Genomic DNA, 18,382 nt, shown 5'->3' on the forward strand with positions numbered 1-18,382 from the left:
CCGTTGTGCGTCACTTTTCCGCACTGAAAGTTCTATATGTTATTGCTGAAGATCACACATTACCCCAAAATAAACAGATCATTAACCGAAGATCAACATTGTGCATATTTTTGTTCTTTATATTCTATTGTATATACAAATACTTACTAAAATTCTATATAACCCAGTCTTTCTACAATTTCATCTATAAAAAAATAGGAGATTTTCTTATTCACTCCAGGATAATTTTGGGTACAGTACACAAGTCCCAAACGTAAATGATAAAATAAACTACTCCTAATACTATAAAATAAGCTGCATAAATGTAAAATTGCTGGAAAATGCTGAGGTGGATGCCCGTAACGACGGCCAATGTGAGGATGGTTTGAAGGACGAGACTGAGAAAGGTGTTGAATCCAAACACAAGCCCAAAGCTGTCTTCCTCCAGATGTTTTGCAATTTCAGCACTGTTGAAAAGAATAAATTGAATGCATTAATTTGATTTAAAAATTCATTCATAATACAAAACTTCACGCAAAGGAGATTGGGAAGGGGAAAAATTTATTTTTTTCTAAAACAATTAATTCCAAAACACTTATTAATCATTTTCTTGGTTTTCATGATTAAGAGAGGGAAAAGATGTGGGAATTTATCGAATTTGCAGTTTTTATCACAAATTCGTCAGCGAAATTAATTTTACTTTCGCATAAGTTGCACAAAAAATAAAAATTAAGTTCATGGAAATATTTTGTATAATTTTATGGTGAAAATGAGTGTAAAAAAGATAATTTAATTTTGCTTTTTTGAATTAATTTAAAAAGATTCGCGTGCTTTACAAAAAAAAAACGATTTGAATATATTTCAGCTTGATTACACCTTTTTGCTCTAAAATGTAAATTTCGTAAGAGCTCGTCAAATTGCAAAAAAATCCTTCAGACTTCATGCAACTCATGACTGAGAAATGCGCAATTCCCACCTTGATCGCTAACCAAATAACTTGCGATATTGGGGTAAGATGTGCATTTATTTCGCAAAATGCTTTATCACGGCATGTGCTGATCCACTAAAGGGGAAGTCAACACTCACCTGGCTATTGTAGATGCAAAAGCATAGAGCACTCCAAATATGAGATAAGCGGCATATGAGATGTAGAGATTCATGGTGTGGGCACCTAGGAAGATGACTAAACCACTTCCCAATGAGACGATCACAAGGGGGATGACACTGCGACGATCACTGAGGAAGCTATTGTGGGAGTAGCCAGCAATGAGGGCAGAAAAAGCCCCCAGGAGAGTCATTGCTGCCTCCACTGCACCATTCCATATTGCTTCCTTTTCCACATTGATGGCATTCCAGAGGATTTGAACATAGGAAATAAATTGTAGATATCCACACATCCCAAAGATGAACCAGAAGCTTCCAAGGAGAACCTTGCGATTTGTGTAGGCCCGTCGAAATTGATTCCAAATAATCTTTGCAACATTCCTCTTTTCCTTGACAACCAGCTCATGTTCCGAAGAGAGGAATTCGTTGTTGGTCTGCTGAACGAATGGTTTGCGATGGAAGTAGACACTAGTCTGGACAGGTGGGAGAAAAACAGCCCAAACTGTTGCTAAAATCTGAGCAGTGAAGGTGATGTAGTTGAGTTGTCGGTAGTCCATCCATTTCAGGAATACTAAGAGTTGTCCCGATGAGCCAGCAATGAATCGTCCACACAGGATGGCTGCTTTTGTATGCGATGTGACCTTTGAGTAGTGCTCCTTCTCTACTTTAGCATAGATATAGGTGTAGTAGGCTACTTCCGTAGCCAGGTAGGTTCCATAAAAAATTTCAGCTACTTGCAGAGCTTCCAGGGACTCTGTCCACAGGAGGAGACTCCAGGTTACTATTCCAGCTAATCCTAGTGTCACAATGAGAGGTTTGTACCTTTGTACAGAAAGGAGTTGTTGTTAGTAAGATATCCAGGTGAGATGTGATTATGCAATGTAGACTTACTTGAGGAAATCCGTAATAAGGAATACTATAATTAACTGCGCAGCATAAGAATACGTTCCTACGGGGTAGACATCTCGATTTACCTGCACAATTAGAGGAGACACTGATAAGTAGGACAAGAAAACATCCACCAATGGAAAGATCAAACCTGCTCTTCTGTGATATTCCTCCAGCTTCCAAGAAGAAAATCCGTGACAAATGGTTCAGATGGGCGGATTTCCTTCAAGAAACCAAATATGCAGAGCAGCAGAGAGATTCGAAACCATTTTTGCATTATTTCACCGGGAAATAACTCAGGTACACTCCACGCGCAATCTTATCACTCCGTTCCGGACAAAATTCAATTCCAGACTGAAAGCGAGGTTAGATCTCCCGCCAGTTTCGGGTTCGGAAAATTACCCGAAAATGCACGAAGGTCGTTTTCCCGCGGTAAAATAATTTTTTTTAGCATTTAAATAAAATAAAAAAATATAATTTAATTTTTGAAATATCTTCTTTATTCACTTTCTCTAAGCGCTAGATTAAGTTGTTAAGTCAATAATTCTAAAATAGTGACGCAAAATTTATCATCTATTAAATTATTAAAACCTTTTAGCAAAAAATTTATGCCTGAATTGTAGGTGTGTATATAAGTTTTAATTTCAATTTTAAATTGTACAAAAAATAGGGATGAAATTAAAAATATTTCATAAAAATTTGTTTTCTTTCCTTCAGCATTATACAGAAGTTTTCTTTTCTATAAAATTAACTGATGAAAATTGTTGAAAAAATAGTAATTCATCTTACATTGAAGCAACATTAATTTCTTTTTAATAGAGCCAAAAAAGTTACTCTTTTGCTTTCATTTTTTCGCCAAGTACGTGTCCTGCGTGATCATAAGACCATCGAGCATAGCACTGGAGCCAGTCACATGTGGAGATGCAGACGATGGGGCTACAGAGCCTGACATCATAGTGGCAGTCTGTTGATTCAGTACCATTGATGATGGGAGGAGCGAATTTGCCTGCGTTCCGCTCACCATCTCCCATCCGTGGCCATGGCGATTGGGTACAAGGGCATAGCAAGGTGATGAGCTTGTCGTTGTAGCCTGAATAAAATATGTAAAAGAAAATTATTAGGTGATAAGGAAAATAATTTTCCTGATAAGAAAACAAATAAAAGGGAAAAAAATAATTTTCTTTATCAGCATTGTTTTCTTAACTGCAAACAACGAGATTTATTGCAGCTTTCTTTTTAACACAATAACGTGACAAATAGGTCGTAAAATGCTACATTTATAATCAAAATATTTCCACCTCTCACGTATTTGTGATAAAAATAAGATATAAAGTAAATCTTTTAGAATAGCTTACCGGCCGTTGTCCCGAATTCAAGTTCTTCCCTGTGGAATTGCGACCACTAACTGGATTAATATTCCGTACATTTGCTTCTTTTGTCTTCGATCCACCCACTGTTTGATTCGTCGATCGATTGTGATTTTTTTGTGATGATTTCTAAATCAAAGAGCAAAAAATAAATAAAAGGATAACAAGAACTTTCTCTTGAGAGTTCAACCTGTTCAGATACTCACGTTCTCAGCATTGTTGCTCTCATTTTGGGCACATGTAGTCATATGCCGTGACCAATGTTGCTGTTGGCACGGATAGTCACAGTAGGAAGTATTCCAGCAGCAATAAAATTGTGCCTCCTTACCACAATTAACACACCATTGCTTCTTCTTTGTCTCCTCAATAGCACGTATCCGTTCAATCTCGCACTGCTTCCTTGTCTCATTTATCACACGTGTCTTCTCCAATTCGATACTATTCTTCATCTCGCACAGAATCAAATCTAGATTTAAATTAACATTTTAACATTTAATTAAAATTCATTTGCAAGAATTTCTCTCATATACCTGTACTATTCTTCAGTTGAGTAATTTCCGTTTTATGAGCATATTTGAGCTTTTCAATTTCCAATTCCATCATTTTCACCTTGGCATCGAGGCATCCATTGCTAGCCAAATCACCCAGAGTGTCTTCTATCACAGACCTAAAAAAGTCAGTCATCTGTGGAGAAAAATTCCAAGAGTTATTTCCTGTGAATAAAATAAAAGTTCTTCAAGGATTCACCTTATGGGCATTTTCGGTCAGCAATTGGCATGCTGGACCAGCTTCGGAGGGGAAGATGACATCGCCTTCAGAACGGAGGGTGCCTGTGGGTTTTGCCATAAGTTTCGGTGGACCCCGGACAATGGTGTCCGTGATGGCATTGGCCAGACTCGCTGTTACAACGCCGGTGAGTATGTGTTGTGGTTGCTGAGATGGTGCAACTTTTGTGGTAGGAACCAACGGTGGAATTGGCAGGTTGGAAGAATTCGTACATCCCTGGGATGAGGCGGAAGATGTGGATGCTGTGCAAGTAGGGGCCTTAACAACGGCGGCAAGAGGAGGAACTGGTCCTGGTGATGAGTCCATGTCTAAGCGTTTAAGTGAAGAATCCATCGGGATGTAGACCATACTATTCATATTTTGGAGATTATTCATCGTTCCAACATGTGTCCGTAGGCTGGTGGGGAAGCTCTTTCGTGCCCGTGGAATTTTATCTGCACCAAACTTCCTCAGAGCTGCCTTGCGATTTCGCTCTGCCGCACTCAAAAAGCCTGAACGAGCCACAAAGGGTCGATGTTGCAATTTTCCACGCATCCTCCCAATACGTCCTGTCGCAGCAACTTTATCACTTTGAGATTCATGGGATCGAGATGAGGGTCGGGATTCTTCCGTATCTGAGACTGGTTCGGACTTTATTCGAATCTCCTCCATCTCGAGATCTATTACTTTGTCCAGCTGCAAGACAGATTCGGGTTCCCGCGAGATTTTTCTACTGCTCCTCCTCAATGAATTAACTAAGTTCTTCTCCGTGGACTCTTGTTGGAAGGAGTTCCCGCGAGATGTTTTGGATTTAGTCTGTACGGTGGAATCCTTTTTTTCATCCTCCACTTGCCCACTCTTGCTGGAAACTTCATTCGAAGTTGGCTGAGTGTCCTTCTCCTTTGCACCCACCTCACGATCCTTCTTCACTGTGTTGGCGGCATTTACGGTGGGATTTGATGTTGGAAAATTGCTACTTCTCGTCCTTCGTCGGATTTCCTGGATGGTCTCCTTTGGCGGAGAAGGGCTTCCTTTTTTCGTTTCAGTTGTTGTTACTTCATTCTGGCTCCTGTCGCAGGATGAAGATGACGGGGCATTCAAAGATTCTTGATTGGTTTTCTTGTCCTCCGAATTGGAACTTGTTGACGCTTTGTTCCGTATTATGCTGATCTGCGGAAGGGATATCAATGCCGTGTCCATGATTGAAGCATCATTTTCGCGTGTTTTCGACGTGGATTGTTCAAAGCGAATCTCTTCATTGTCAAACAAATTTCCCGTACTGATGACAATGGGCTTCTTCGTGATTGTCGATGTTGAGCTGCAATCACTCAGTGGGGTGCTCGATGATTGGGAAGAATTGACATCTGATTCCGAAGATTCATCCTTCCGTTCGGAAGGTCTCTTCTTAGCTCTGCTCTTTGTTGCTTCCTCTGACTCCTTTTCCTCAACTTTTTTCTGCTTTGTCGAATCAGGTGGAGTCTTAACTCGCGAAGGTCCTGCTATGGGATCCGGACCATTCTCTGACGTCTTCTTACCTACACTACTACTACTACTACTACTACTATTGCTCATCTTATTGCTTTCTTTCATCTTCACCAAATCATCTGAGCTAGATACCTGCTGCTCAGCCACATCCTTCTGTTTCGTATCATTGCTCACCTCTTCACTGGATGCCCTTGACTTTTTCGAAGGTACTGCATTCCAATTTGAGGACTTTCTCTTGATAATCACACTGTCGACTTTTCGTTGTTCAACAGCACCACTCGTAGTCGCCGGTGGCTTCTTAACGGTCTGATATGATTTACTTTCCAAAATTGTCTTTGCCGGAATTTGCGATGCCAACGCATCTACATACTTCTTCCGACTTATGACAATTTTTGTGGGTTTCACCTCAGGCAGAGGATTCTTCTCCTCCTTCGGCTCTTGCTTCTCAACTCCACGCTCTTCTTCCTTCTTCACACTCACCATCCCATTAATTGGCTCGGATTTCTTCACAACCGGTGCTATTGACAGATTATTGTCTGCCGTCTTGATAATTCTGTATGTGAGATTATTCTTGGGACTCGTACTGGTGGTAGTTGTTGGAGGAATTTTGGGGTTTAGCACCTTTGCGAGGTTTTTCTTGTCACACATGTACGATGGTATCATCAATTGTAGCTGCTTTATCTCATTCTGTGGATCGTAAGGCGTTCTAAATTCAGGATAGTGAAATTCCCCAAATTTATCCTTTATCTTAGCAATGTGCACATCTATTTCCTTTATGCACCGCTCAATGTTGTTTCGCTTCGTCTTACCCTGACTTGGATTTTTTTCCGAATACAGAAAACACTCTTTTATTGGCACCCACGCTCTATCGTGGGCCCCAAAGAATCTCACATCGACAGACGTTGTGCCATTGACTGCCATCCCCTTGGCTGGCCAGTAGGGGAACCCCTTGAGTTTCGCCCACAGCAAAATGTGTGGCTTTGTGCAAACCTCAACGAACCAATCTTTCTGTGTATTTGCATTGTAATAGCATTCTGAGCACGTCTCAATCTCATTCATCTCCTGCTTGCACACCCTCACGAGACTCTTCACCACCTTCAGTAGATTCATATCGAATGGCGTGACGCACGTGTAGTAGACATAGCAGTTGTGCAGTATCCACTTCACATCCGTCATGAATTCATGCGTAGCCTTGTACTTCTTCTGCCGTATGTTGGATTTGAGATCAGCCAATGTGACGCGATTCTTTATATATGACTCACACTTTTTCAGGCTCTGCCCATTGAAATTATCCACAACCTCTGTAGTCTGCAAAAATAGATATTTCCCCATTAAACATGCTTCTCTTCCTTCGGGATGAACATTTTAATTGATATAAATTCACGCGTTTCATCTCTCGTGTGTGCTCTCATACGCTTTTAGCAACGTCTCTTTTGTCCCAAATTCTTTCCCTCTCTCGAATGAATTATAAAATTTATTTATTTAATCCTCTCCCGCATTAAATATTTGAAATTCAATCGTCAACTTTGTATTGATTTTTTTGTACAAGAAAATAAAAAGTAAGACCATATTGGTGAAGGATTTTTTTTTTTGATAATATTACAAAATATAAGAAAAAATGCGTTCAACCTCTAAATGCGCAAAAAGTAACATAAGGTCAACCACAAGATATAATTAAGTACAAAGCAAATTTGTAACGTAAAAAATCGAAGCCTTATCAATGACTCGATCGAGGAAAGAGGTCATATCCGCAAAAAAAATGTTAAATGCAATGAGACAATGTACGAGATTGTGCTCTCATTTATGGGAAAAGAAAGTGTGTGATTTAGTTAAAGGAGCTTAAATAGTATTTGGAGTACATATAAGGAAATTACGAAAGAGAACAAAAAAAAATTTGCTATTTCTGTTGTCTTTTCGCGTAGGAGGTGAACGCCACCCACGAGAGTTTGTAAGAGAAAGAGCAGATACACAATTTTTTTTTACCTTCTGCAGCTGTGTCATTCGATTCCAGGCAAACATGAGAAGCGTCGACAATTGATCTACAGATATATTGCTACTGGAAGACGTTTCAGTCAATTGTACGCACTCTGGACATTCCCAGGAATTGGGATTCTGGATACTTCCCTGGGCTAGCTTTATGCACTTTGTGTGATATGATCGGACACACTTGCTGCACGACAGATTAACACTCTCTCCATGGCATCGCCAGCAGAAGAAATCAGAATCCTCCTGCAAAATATCAGCATTGTTGGTGATTTCCTAAGTGATAAAAATTCACACATGAAAAGAACAAAGTTTCCAAACATAAATATTGAATTGGGATTCTCTTGCTGAACGGAAATCATTAAAAAAAAAAGAATTATATATTGAGAATAATTTTACTTAATGAGCCATGAAGTAAATTAAAAAAAATAATTGCAAGAGTTGCGAAAAAAATAAAATAAAAAGAAAGATTCGACAAAAAAAATCCTTTACAAACTTACCTTTGGCGGTTTCACCAAGTTTGAGAGCTTAACAATGGGGATAGAATCGTTGTATTCACTTGTGCACTTGAGACTCTTTGTCTCATTGCTCTCATTCTCCGAGTTGTCGGACAATTCGTCCATTTCTTTCTCATCCTCCTCTTCATCGTCATCTTCGCCATCTTCCTCCTCCTCCTCTTCGCGCTGAATACGACTGAGAAATCTCTGCTGCTTTAGGGTAAATTCTGCATTTTGCGATCGCATGTTCGATCTTTTCTGCATACCCCCCAACTCCTCATTTCCCGTAGACTTTCGCAGAAAATTTAATCGCAAATCCGCAGATGCCTCCCCAATGACAGAGAGACTTCTTCCACGTTGCTGCCGCTTGCCACCCCGAAGATTCTGAGCTTTACGTGACTTTCTCTGACGCGCATGATTGCCATCGTTTATGAAGTCCGTGAGAACCTTGGAGTTCTTCATCATTTTTTGCAATTGTTTCATTTCACGCTTAATCTTTGTCTTACTCACCCCACCCTCATCATCAGTCCCCTCATTCTCATCCTCCTCCGTGTCCTCGGTGACTTTCACTCCCTTACCCAAGTCGTTCTTTGCCACGCTACTTTTCTCAGCAGGTGCATCCGTGGCAGGTGCGTCTGACACCTCAAACTTGGGCATCAACTTAACGAGCACCATTTTGTTATTCTGCCCCTTTGCTGTGGATGAATTTTCTGTGCCCGCACCCGAGGACTTATCGCTGGGAACGTTTTCACGACGTTTAATGGCGTAGGTTTTAATTTGGGGCTCCATTTGGGATTTTACAGTGAATTTTTGTGGAACTTTCTCAACTTCTTCCGCATCGTAGTTATTAATCTTGCTCCTGGGCAGATCTTTGTGATGATCCACATAGGCAATGTCCATGTGCTCAATTGTATCTGCCACCACTTCATTCGCACCCATGTCCTCCGTAATGACTTCCTGCTCCATCTCCACTATGCCGTCATCGCCGGAAATGAGGGAATGTATGGCGCCATCCTCGAGTATCTGAGCCACTCCGTCAACTGGATGTGACATTTAAAGATTCAACCTAGAACACGAGAGAAAGCATCCAAATTGATTTCTACAACAATATATTCCGACCGACGACAAAGGCACACACTTTTGCGTCTCCGTCGATTGCGAGAGAGGCAGCATTTAAGAATGTCAATGACCATGGAAAGGAATCACACGAGCGACTGCCGAACGCTACAAGTTTGGAATTTTACAGAAATCTCACAACTACAGCTAGTTGGGGCGGAACGAGTTAACTCCCCGGGTACCCATTGGAATCAATAGAACACTCGATATGCTTTAAAATGCACAAATTCCAATACGAGCTGTCCAATATGACAAAAGGAAAATCCTGCACAAGCATAGTTGTAGTGTAGTCCTGTATTGAATTTCAATTATCCGAGAGTTGCCTTTGATTTGCACAGCTATATAGCGGGTCTATGGGGCAACCTCTGCGATATCCCTGGGTAATTGCGATAAAAGCCCAACTAGACAAAAGTGTTGCTGAAAAATCGCCTTGGACGGTGGGTCTGGTTGCATCGTGAAGACCATTGTCCCAATTCCGACCTATTACATGCACAATCCCCACGTCCCGGATGCTCTCTGCATGCACTAAAATAACCTAAATGTATCAGAAATGCAATTGGGATGAAATATTAAACTCACCTTTGTGCAGAAAACACAAAATTTAGCTCAAATCACGCTCATAGATACACTCGCACACGACCAACATCGCCATTAATGTTGCATTCGAGGTCTCGGACCGGATCGCCCAACTTTCGGCACGTCTCGTTCATTCCCAAACCACCCAGCGCCATCTGCACTCGTCTTACGCCATCCGTCTTCACCGGAAATTATTTTAATCCTCACAAAATCCCTTTCCTGCCCAAATCATCCAGGAAAAAGTCCCACAACAAAGAAAAGCCACAAATTTTACATCTAAGCAGAAATTTTATTTTTCTATATAACAGAATAAATTGGCAATGTAAATGAGAAATCCAATAAATCTTTTTTTTTTGTGTGTGTGTGAAATAACTAAAAAAGAGGAAAAAATAACTAAACACTCTCTGTTCAAATGCAAAAAAAAAGAATATTTCCAATTTCCAATTATATGCATGTTCCTTAAAAGGATTATATAAATTCTTGATAAGATGCTTCTAGATATTTTGCAGAAAAGCATCCTCAATTTGTGTACAGTGAGTGTTCTCAAGACAATTATCAAACTAAAGAGCTAAAAACGAATTACATGAAATTTTACCAATAATTAAATTATTCCATTAGGACCCTCCTGGTCATGGGAATCTCACCCTCAGTCCTCCTCGGGTTCGAGATCACCCTTTTCCTTTAGTTTCTGAATACATTCATTGACCACCTTCTCGAAATCAGTCGCAACGTTTGCCGTTTTGAAGCGAATAGCCAAATTCTCCGTCTGTGCCGGGTCCTCAGCATAATTCACGGCTGCCCAACAGAAGGACCTTCCGGTCTTATTCATCGGGGCGATGTTAAATTCAGCTGTAATTGCATGATTGAGCACAAGTTTGTGTACTTGATCTCGGCGCATAACAAAACGATAAGTTCCCTTTACGGGATGATGTAGAATCTTCATGTAGCCAGTTCCTGCAAAAGGACGCAAAGTTCGGGAATAAATATCCAAGGAAAAGACAAAGAGTATGCCAATTTATATCCTTACCCCTCTCCTTCCACTCCTTGTTTGTGAAATCAAAACGATAGAGATTGGAAAATTGGTTGAACAGCAAAATTTCCTCCTCCTCACCCGTAGATACTTTAATTTCATCCGGCAGTGGGATGAGTGGCTCATAGTGAGGATCATAGTTGGAATCATCATTTCCCGTACCATTCTCTCCGCCACTTTTAGCTGCGGCAGCTGAGCCACCAAAATGCCTGAAATCATCACTATATGATAATCCGAAGAATCCAGTCTTGCCCTCCTTCGTTTCCTTCGTTAAGAAATCACTAGCAGCTCCTCCAGCTTTAGCGAGACTGGCAAAAGACAGATTTTCATCCATCTTTAGAATATCTTTGCCCACCTCAACTGCGGGTTTCTCAGGACTTTTGGCCAATTGGGCAAAACTAAATGTCGTCGATGCATCACTTTTGGGTGCTCCACTCTTTTCATCAGTTGCCTTCTCATCTGTCTTCTGTCCAAATACTGTTGTAGCTCCTCCACCAAAGATTTTGCTACCTTCAAATGGTGTTGACAAATTTTTACCAGTTGTTGCAAAGCTGAACGTTGACGCCACACTGCCTGTCCCACCAAAGATTGTACCACTACTCTCCGAAGATGTCACCGCAGGTGTTTGGAAAGTGAATGCAGTAGTTGCTGTTACTGAGGGCTTTGTGTCTCCTCCATCAGTAGTCTTGGGTGCAAAGGTATTGCCACCGAAAACCGAAGTACCCCCAAAGGAGAATGTTGATCCACTGAAAATACTCTCTCCGGACTTTGCAGGTGTTCCAAAGATATTCTTCTGTGTCTCCACTGATGGAACATTGAAGGATGATGCCGTTGTTGTGGTTGTAGTTAAGGCTGTACTGGCAGTAGTGGTTGCCTTATTATCACCAAAAGTAGGAGCAAATATCGATTGTGGCTGACCAAATGAGAAGGATTTCGCTCCACCGAAAATGAATGACGATTGCTGAGTTGTTGGAGGTGCCACAGATGCTTTATCAAGGAATCCCATTGGTTTTGGCTTGAGAAGAGCCGACGGGATATCTGGTTGCTTAAGCGGAATGGGTTTTTCATCCACAAGATCCAAGTTTATATTCTCAATGACAGGGAAGATGAAATCATCAGATTTGCACCCTCGACAACCACTGCACTCTGCTTTTGTCTTGTACTCAAAGAACTTTTCCGGAAGTTTCAAGTCCTTACGCAATTTCTCCTCCTCCTCATTCTCTACGCTCAATTTACCATTGACCTTAACCTCCGTTGCTCCTCCATGTCCACCTGTACAATAAAAAAATTTCAAATAAAATACCAAAGACAAAGAAATGAAAAATTCCTCACTCACCGTTGGGAAGGGCTTCTGCGTCACCACCAAGAGCTTTCTGTACAGCGTCACGGAATCCCTTTGCAATTTCTGGCGTCTTGAATCTCAAGCAGAGCTGTGTAAGCTCCAATTCACCCTCACTAAAGTCCTTTACGACAAAGTGCCAGGACTTGTCATCCTTCTTCTCATACTCAATATCCTCCGTGAGACGGTGATTGAGGCAAATCTTTAGGATTGGTTCACGCCGCATCAGGACACGAAGTACTTTTGTAGTCTTATCTCTGAGGATTTTCACATCACCCGTACCACGCTCCTTCCATTCCTTATCCGCAAAGCGATACAATTTTGCACGATGTGTGTACAAGACATCTTCATTCTCCTCGCCAGTCTTTACTTCAATCTAAAAGAAATGTTTTTATTTTATTAACCCTTCAATTGCTAATATATTGTTTGACGTCTTACCTTTTCAGGAAGCGGGATAACAGGTGTAAAATAGGTGTTGTTCTCCTCTTCAACAATTCCCTCTTCATCAGATGCATGACCATCTTTTCCGGGCGTTGACTTGGTGGGACTCCTAACCTTTCCTGGACTTTTGGGTGTAAAGACAAAACTGAACGTATCCTTTCGCTGCAGCGAGATCTCTGGCTTCTCTGGGGTCTTTTCTACGGCTTTAACTTGTTCCTGATTAGCGGGAGTTTGGGCAAATGAGAATGTGGATGTACTGGAGAGAATTCCCGTTGTTGTGGTGGACTTGATGCCAAAGGTAAAGGTTGACACAGCTGGTGGTGCAGTTGTTGTAGATGCTGTCGTTGCCGGAATCGATATAGCTGGAGAACTTGTAGTGGTTGGTGGCATTCCAAAGACGAATTTCGATTGCGTCGTTAAATCCAAGCCTTGATTCTTTTTGGGTACCGTGTCATCTTTAGGACTATCGCAGGCGACACAGTACAGAGCATCGGATTGATTAAAGATGAAGCATCCTTTGCATTCCCACGTGCCTGCTTTGGGTTTGAATTTATCCCCAAATCCAACTGTAGGCTCTGCAGCAGGAGCCTTGGTTGTTGTATCAGGTGGAGGAACACAGAAATTGGATGGCCACCCTTTGGTGTTATTCTTTGCCGTTGCTGTTTCCTTTGGACTCTGGCAGGCAACACATTCAGACACATCAGCTGCATTGCGCAAGAGGCATTCTTTGCATTCCCATTGGCCAGTTTTTGGCTTGAAGGCATCACCAAAGCCAGCCTTGAGTGACGCAACAAGATCAGTTTCCTTCTTCTCTGTTGGACCTTTGTCACCACCTTTTATACCAGCTTGTGCCTTGAGGACTGCATCGTGGAAATTCTTGCAGATTTCTGCAGTCTTGAATCTAATGGCAAACATCTCTGTTTTAACTTCGTTGTCTGAGAAATCTTGCCCATACCAACTGAGGGCACTCTCGGTATTGGGCATTTTTGTGAATTTCAAATCTTCCGTAATCATCTGGTTGCAGCAAAGCTTAAAAACTTGCTCTCGTCGCATTAAAAGCCTCACTTTGCTCACATCTGCTGCATTCACGAGTACCTTCATATTACCGATTCCTCGTTCCTTCCATTCCTTAGCTTCCTTGTCGAACCTGAGGAGCTTTGCACGATGCTCAAACAAAACAGTTTCATTCTCTTCCCCACTTTTCACATCAACAAGCTTTGGGAGTGGAATAACTGGCTGGAATTGAGCTGTTGACACATACTCATCCTCCTCCCCTTCTCCAGATCTATTGAGTGATGTATCCACACGAGAATCACCCAGTGCGCTGCTGTTTTTGTCGCCTCCACTTGTAGTGAAGCCACTGAAGAGATTGGGAAACTTTTTCTCACCTTCCCCATCATTGGCCTTTCCAAATGTGAACCCACTGAAGGGATTTGGGCCAATTTTCTTATCGTCTGCCTCAGAATTGACTGTTGACGTTACTGAATTTGTGTTGAAACCACCAAAGTTGAAGGTAACTGCCTTGGTAAGAGGATTCGCAGTAATCTGTGACTTGTCCTGTGACATATCCTTGGGTGCTTCTTTCATCCCCAGTTCAATCTTAACTTTCTCAAAAGCATTCTTAAACTCTGTCGAAGATTCCAATGTCTTGAACTTTACGAAGAATTTGATAGAACGCAAAGTTCCTTGAACTAAATCGGTTGCAGTCCAGCTGAAAGATTTATCCTTATTCTTTACTGAGGTAATTTCCATTTCTGGTGTAATGACATGATTGGCACAGACTTTGTTGCCTTGGTCGCGTCGCATGAAAATACGGTACTTCTTAAGGTCTTTCTTATTCTGGAAAATCTTCAAATCTCCAAGACCGCACTCAATGAGTTCCTTTTCCTGTGAATGGAAGAGTTTTGCCGCCCCGGAGAAACGAACAATTTCACCCTCTTCATCTGACGCCTTTAACGCCCTGAGTTCTGCATCATCTTGGGCTCCTGACTCCGAAGAATGTGTTTCTTCATGTGATTTCTGAGTTGGATCAACATTTGGTGGGGTTATTGCGGATAGTTCAGGAACAACGGCACTCTGTTTGATGTGTTGCGGTGGAATTGTTACACTGAGGAGGGGAGGAGCTGCAGAGATAGTGGTGTGTGTGGGAAGAGGATCTGAACTTGTGATAACAACATTAACCGGAGGAAGTTTCTCAACGGGTGCATTGTTGAAGGTGCTATTCCACGTCTTCACCACAGAATTTGCCATACTGTACTGATCAGATGTAGTTCCAGTGATGAATGATGAGTTTGGCTGGACTTTTGCTGCCGCTGAAGTTGCTCCAGGGTAGAGTAGTTGAGCTGTGGATGCCTGATCAGCCAGCGATTGTTGAAGGCGCATAGTTGAGTCAAAGATTTGTCGCTGAAGGATCTGTGGTGATTGTGGGTTAATTGCAAGGGATGCTGCATCCGGGTATAGATTCACACCACCGGATACAGTTGTGGGAATTTGATGCAATCCCATAGCGACATTCCTCTGCAACTGTTGCTGCAGCAATTGAGCAGCTGATCCACTAACTCCGGGATAGTATCCGTACATTGGGTAGCCAGCATTGTACAAGTTCCCAAAGTAATCCGTCGGTACGGCTGAAGACAACTCCTGCTGTCGACGAGTCTCTTCATCATCGAGCCGATAGATATCTTCGAGAACACTAGCAGCTGAATCCTTGTGTATCACCTTCGTCTCCACTGTTTCTTGAAGCGTAGCTAGTTGTCCCTTTACATCGCACAACTCCTTCTTAACCTCACTGAAATCCAACTGCAAATTACTCAAGAGTGTCGTCATCTGCTGAATCAGCTGCAATTGCTGGGTATTGTCACTAAGAACAGATCTACGTGGCCGACTAAAGCCACTTTCACCATGAAGAGCATCTTCGTCCGACAGGAAATCATATTCAGACTCCTCATGCGAACGTGTCATTTGCATTTGTATCTTCCTCACTTCTGCTTGTACCAATCGCTTAATGTAATTGCTATCAATGCTAGAACACTCACCGGAAGCTGTCGTGGTGCTCTCACGCTGTGGTGTCTTTGATGCAGCCAGTTTTTTATTTGCTTCCCCAACAAAAAAATCAGCACCTTCTATGTTTGATTCATTAAGTTCTTCCACACACTCCTCATAGCGCTCACGCTCAATGTAGAGTTTTCCCAGGAAGTTAACGGCATTCGTTGCCAGAAGTTCCACATCTAAATCATCATGCGGATTTGGTTCTGGCGATGGGGTGTACTTGAAGAGTTTCCTGGTGGAGACAACACTTCCATTGGGATACCTTTTGAGCTGCCTTACAGCGTATCTATAGAAGATTTCCACACGATTCTCAATGTAATTCCTCTCTGCGGACTTTTTAGTGCGATCGAGGCGATCTTGGAGTGTTTGCCCAACTTTCAGTGCGATCATCGCATCCATTCGCGGATTCCCAACACATCGAATCACTTCTAGTCCATCCTGAACTGTTGATCGGATTTTCGGTACATCTTCAGCTGTTCCATTAGTCGTAATTTTATAAGCAGCTGTCCACCAATTTGCCTGATCATCTGAACACATTTTTCCCATAACATTCGCAAAAGGTAGCACACCTGGTAGACCCAATTGATTTCGGCACTGCACCAATTCAAGCTCTCGCCTTGTCTGAATAACAACAGCATACAGGAATGATTCCACGTCCAATTGGTTGAGTGTTGACGGAGCACAGTTGATTAAATTTGACATGGACATATTGAGACACTCAAATCCGTTGAAATCACACTCCCAAAGAGTGTTTGTCTTTAGCCTAACGTACACCTGATGTGCCAGCGAGAAGGGATTCAGCAGACTCGATGCCTTTTCATTTGACTCCACGTGATTGGCAGTAGGGAGTTCATACAGTGGTTCAGTTAGGGAAGCGCATGTAGTGAGATAGGATGTACCGATGGCGCTTATTTGATCACTCGCTTTGAATAGTAACTTAAACAATCCCTGCTTCCATGATGAATTTGAACATTTACCGCGAATATTCATGAGGAGCTCTTCGCGATTGCCATAAGGAAGCTGTTGTGATCGATCTGACGCTTTAGAGGGACGTCCACGTTGTTCATCATAAGTCGATAGAAGAGTCCTTCCCGCTTGGAGGCATCTGAAGGAGTAATTTTAGAATTTTGTTATATTTTTTTTTTACAAATAAAAATATATTGTGAAATTCTTACCTGAATGCACTCTGATTCTGCCATTGATCCATAAGATGTTTCATCACTTCAGGCACCTGACGCACCATTGTGTCTGGAATTTCGAGAATTCCACACTGGTAGGCATGTAGAAGGAGCACAAGGCTGCACTTTATAGCATCCTGCCACTCATTGCCAGTAAAGTCACGCTTGAAGAGCAAAGTTGCCGTATGGAGGCACAATTGCCCGCGGAAATAGTTAACCAGCTGAATTCCCACCTCTGCTCGGAGATCGATATTAGCTTGGGAGAACTGATAGAGAAACTGATCGAGTTCAAAGAGTATCCGGACGCATTCGACTAAATTGCCACTCCTCACGGATGAAAGAGCTGAATCAGCCACCAGATTGAGATAGATCTGCCTCTCGAGGGCATTCAAGTACAGACAGCAGAAGTCTTTGTTGGTGATCACAGAATTTGTTTCGTTCGTTAGTTTATATGTGGACAAGACTAGGGCTACCGTATTGTACCACTCCAGCGATTGAACAAAGTGACTGTGATGCTTGATTTCGATATCATTGACATACTTGAAAGCCTCGGCAACCTTTTTCTTCTCTAGAAGTTGCTTAAGTAAACGGATCCGGAGATTCACATCCAGTGGCTTCTTCATGATTTCCTTTACTAAAACATCCTCAACAAGTTCGCTGGAATTACTTCGAGACATAAGTTTGAAGCGTAAATTGAGCACAGACTCGTCCGGAAAGGCGCTGTAGCGCATCACAAGATCCTCCCAAAATTTAATCTTGCTGGAATTGAGGTTAGATTCATCTGACAGAAGTACTTTGGAAACTGCAATTTAAGAGAAAATCCACATTAATTTTCACTTAGGGCAATCAATTTTCCATCAAAAATACCTTCGACGACAAGATCTGGTTGATTGGGGTCCAACTGGATGGACTTTTGGTATGCCTCAAGGGCATTCTCGACCTTTTTCAGGTGCACACAGCACTTCCCGAGAAGTCGGTACGCAGCTGCGTTGTCCTTCTTCACGGAAATGTATGCTGAGACATAGTGTTGAGCACTCTGATACTCCCCGATTTTGTAGTACATCTTTGCGGCGGTGTATCCTCGTAGATTTTTCTGAAAAATCAATTTTTTCTTCAACATGGAAAATTGATTTTTCACATCCAACATGTACGAGGCATGTCAGGATACAATGAAAATGTCCTTCCAACCTCAAGGGACAATTCAAAACAATGCCAAATGCATTTTTTCCAAAATAAATCGTAGTAGACAAACAAAATTCTTTATTTTTCCAAAACTTTCCCAATTTTCTGCAATTTATTGCCAAACCACGCCATTTGTACCCACCAAAAACTTACCTCATTTTCCGTGCGTAGCTTCGAAAACGCCGTCCGCACGTGCCGATCAATATCCTTTTTGGTTGTGAACATTTTCACGAACCCTGCTTCTTCACAAACACAATAAAAGAGTCCTAGTTCACTTTTTCACTGTATTTCCCGTGCAAAAAGCCAATAAATTTTCACAAAATTATCACGGCGTTGGATTTCTTTTGCAAGAGCATTTCATTGGAGAAACATTTCAAGTGTTTGCACCAAAAAGCATTTCAAGT

General features: G+C 41.8%; 2 protein-coding genes across 2 annotated transcripts; both read right to left on the reverse strand.

Moving 5' to 3' along the window:
- Nucleotides 1-81: 81 nt before the first annotated feature.
- LOC129797218 (thiamine transporter 1) lies at nucleotides 82-2,337 on the reverse strand. Its single transcript, XM_055839585.1, has 4 exons — nucleotides 2,123-2,337; nucleotides 1,975-2,057; nucleotides 1,066-1,905; nucleotides 82-446 (listed from the first exon to the last, which is right to left on the reverse strand). The coding sequence occupies exons 1-4, from the start codon at nucleotides 2,246-2,248 to the stop codon at nucleotides 212-214; spliced, it is 1,284 nt and encodes a 427-aa protein (XP_055695560.1). The 5' UTR covers nucleotides 2,249-2,337; the 3' UTR covers nucleotides 82-211.
- A 111-nt stretch (nucleotides 2,338-2,448) lies between these two features.
- Nucleotides 2,449-18,348, reverse strand: LOC129789335 (E3 SUMO-protein ligase RanBP2-like). The gene is made up of 14 exons (XM_055826515.1): nucleotides 18,132-18,348; nucleotides 17,664-17,889; nucleotides 16,794-17,598; nucleotides 12,568-16,723; nucleotides 12,127-12,505; nucleotides 10,788-12,062; nucleotides 10,409-10,714; nucleotides 8,072-9,120; nucleotides 7,572-7,847; nucleotides 4,086-6,896; nucleotides 3,869-4,022; nucleotides 3,545-3,804; nucleotides 3,327-3,467; nucleotides 2,449-3,061 (listed from the first exon to the last, which is right to left on the reverse strand). The coding sequence occupies exons 1-14, from the start codon at nucleotides 18,201-18,203 to the stop codon at nucleotides 2,816-2,818; spliced, it is 12,156 nt and encodes a 4,051-aa protein (XP_055682490.1). The 5' UTR covers nucleotides 18,204-18,348; the 3' UTR covers nucleotides 2,449-2,815.
- Between the last annotated feature and the right edge of the window lie 34 nt (nucleotides 18,349-18,382).

Source organism: Lutzomyia longipalpis, chromosome 1 (assembly GCF_024334085.1).
Source record: "Lutzomyia longipalpis isolate SR_M1_2022 chromosome 1, ASM2433408v1".
Classification (NCBI taxonomy): Eukaryota; Metazoa; Arthropoda; class Insecta; order Diptera; family Psychodidae; genus Lutzomyia; species Lutzomyia longipalpis.

What these genes read in the sequence shown, in the direction of transcription:
- LOC129789335 (XM_055826515.1), bottom strand. Translation starts at nt 18,203, where the DNA reads ATGTTCACAACCAAAAAGGATATTGATCGGCACGTGCGGACGGCGTTT. An exon ending in AGAGCAACAATGCTGAGAAC is followed by an intron (nt 3,468 to 3,544) that starts GTGAGTATCTGA and finishes TCTTTGATTTAG; the next exon opens with AAATCATCACAAAAAAATCA. An exon ending in TGAATTCGGGACAACGGCCG is followed by an intron (nt 3,062 to 3,326) that starts GTAAGCTATTCT and finishes TATTTTATTCAG; the next exon opens with GCTACAACGACAAGCTCATC.
- LOC129797218 (XM_055839585.1), bottom strand. Translation starts at nt 2,248, where the DNA reads ATGCAAAAATGGTTTCGAATCTCTCTGCTGCTCTGCATATTTGGTTTC. An exon ending in CTTATTACGGATTTCCTCAA is followed by an intron (nt 1,906 to 1,974) that starts GTAAGTCTACAT and finishes TTCTGTACAAAG; the next exon opens with GTACAAACCTCTCATTGTGA. An exon ending in TTTGCATCTACAATAGCCAG is followed by an intron (nt 447 to 1,065) that starts GTGAGTGTTGAC and finishes TCTTTTCAACAG; the next exon opens with TGCTGAAATTGCAAAACATC.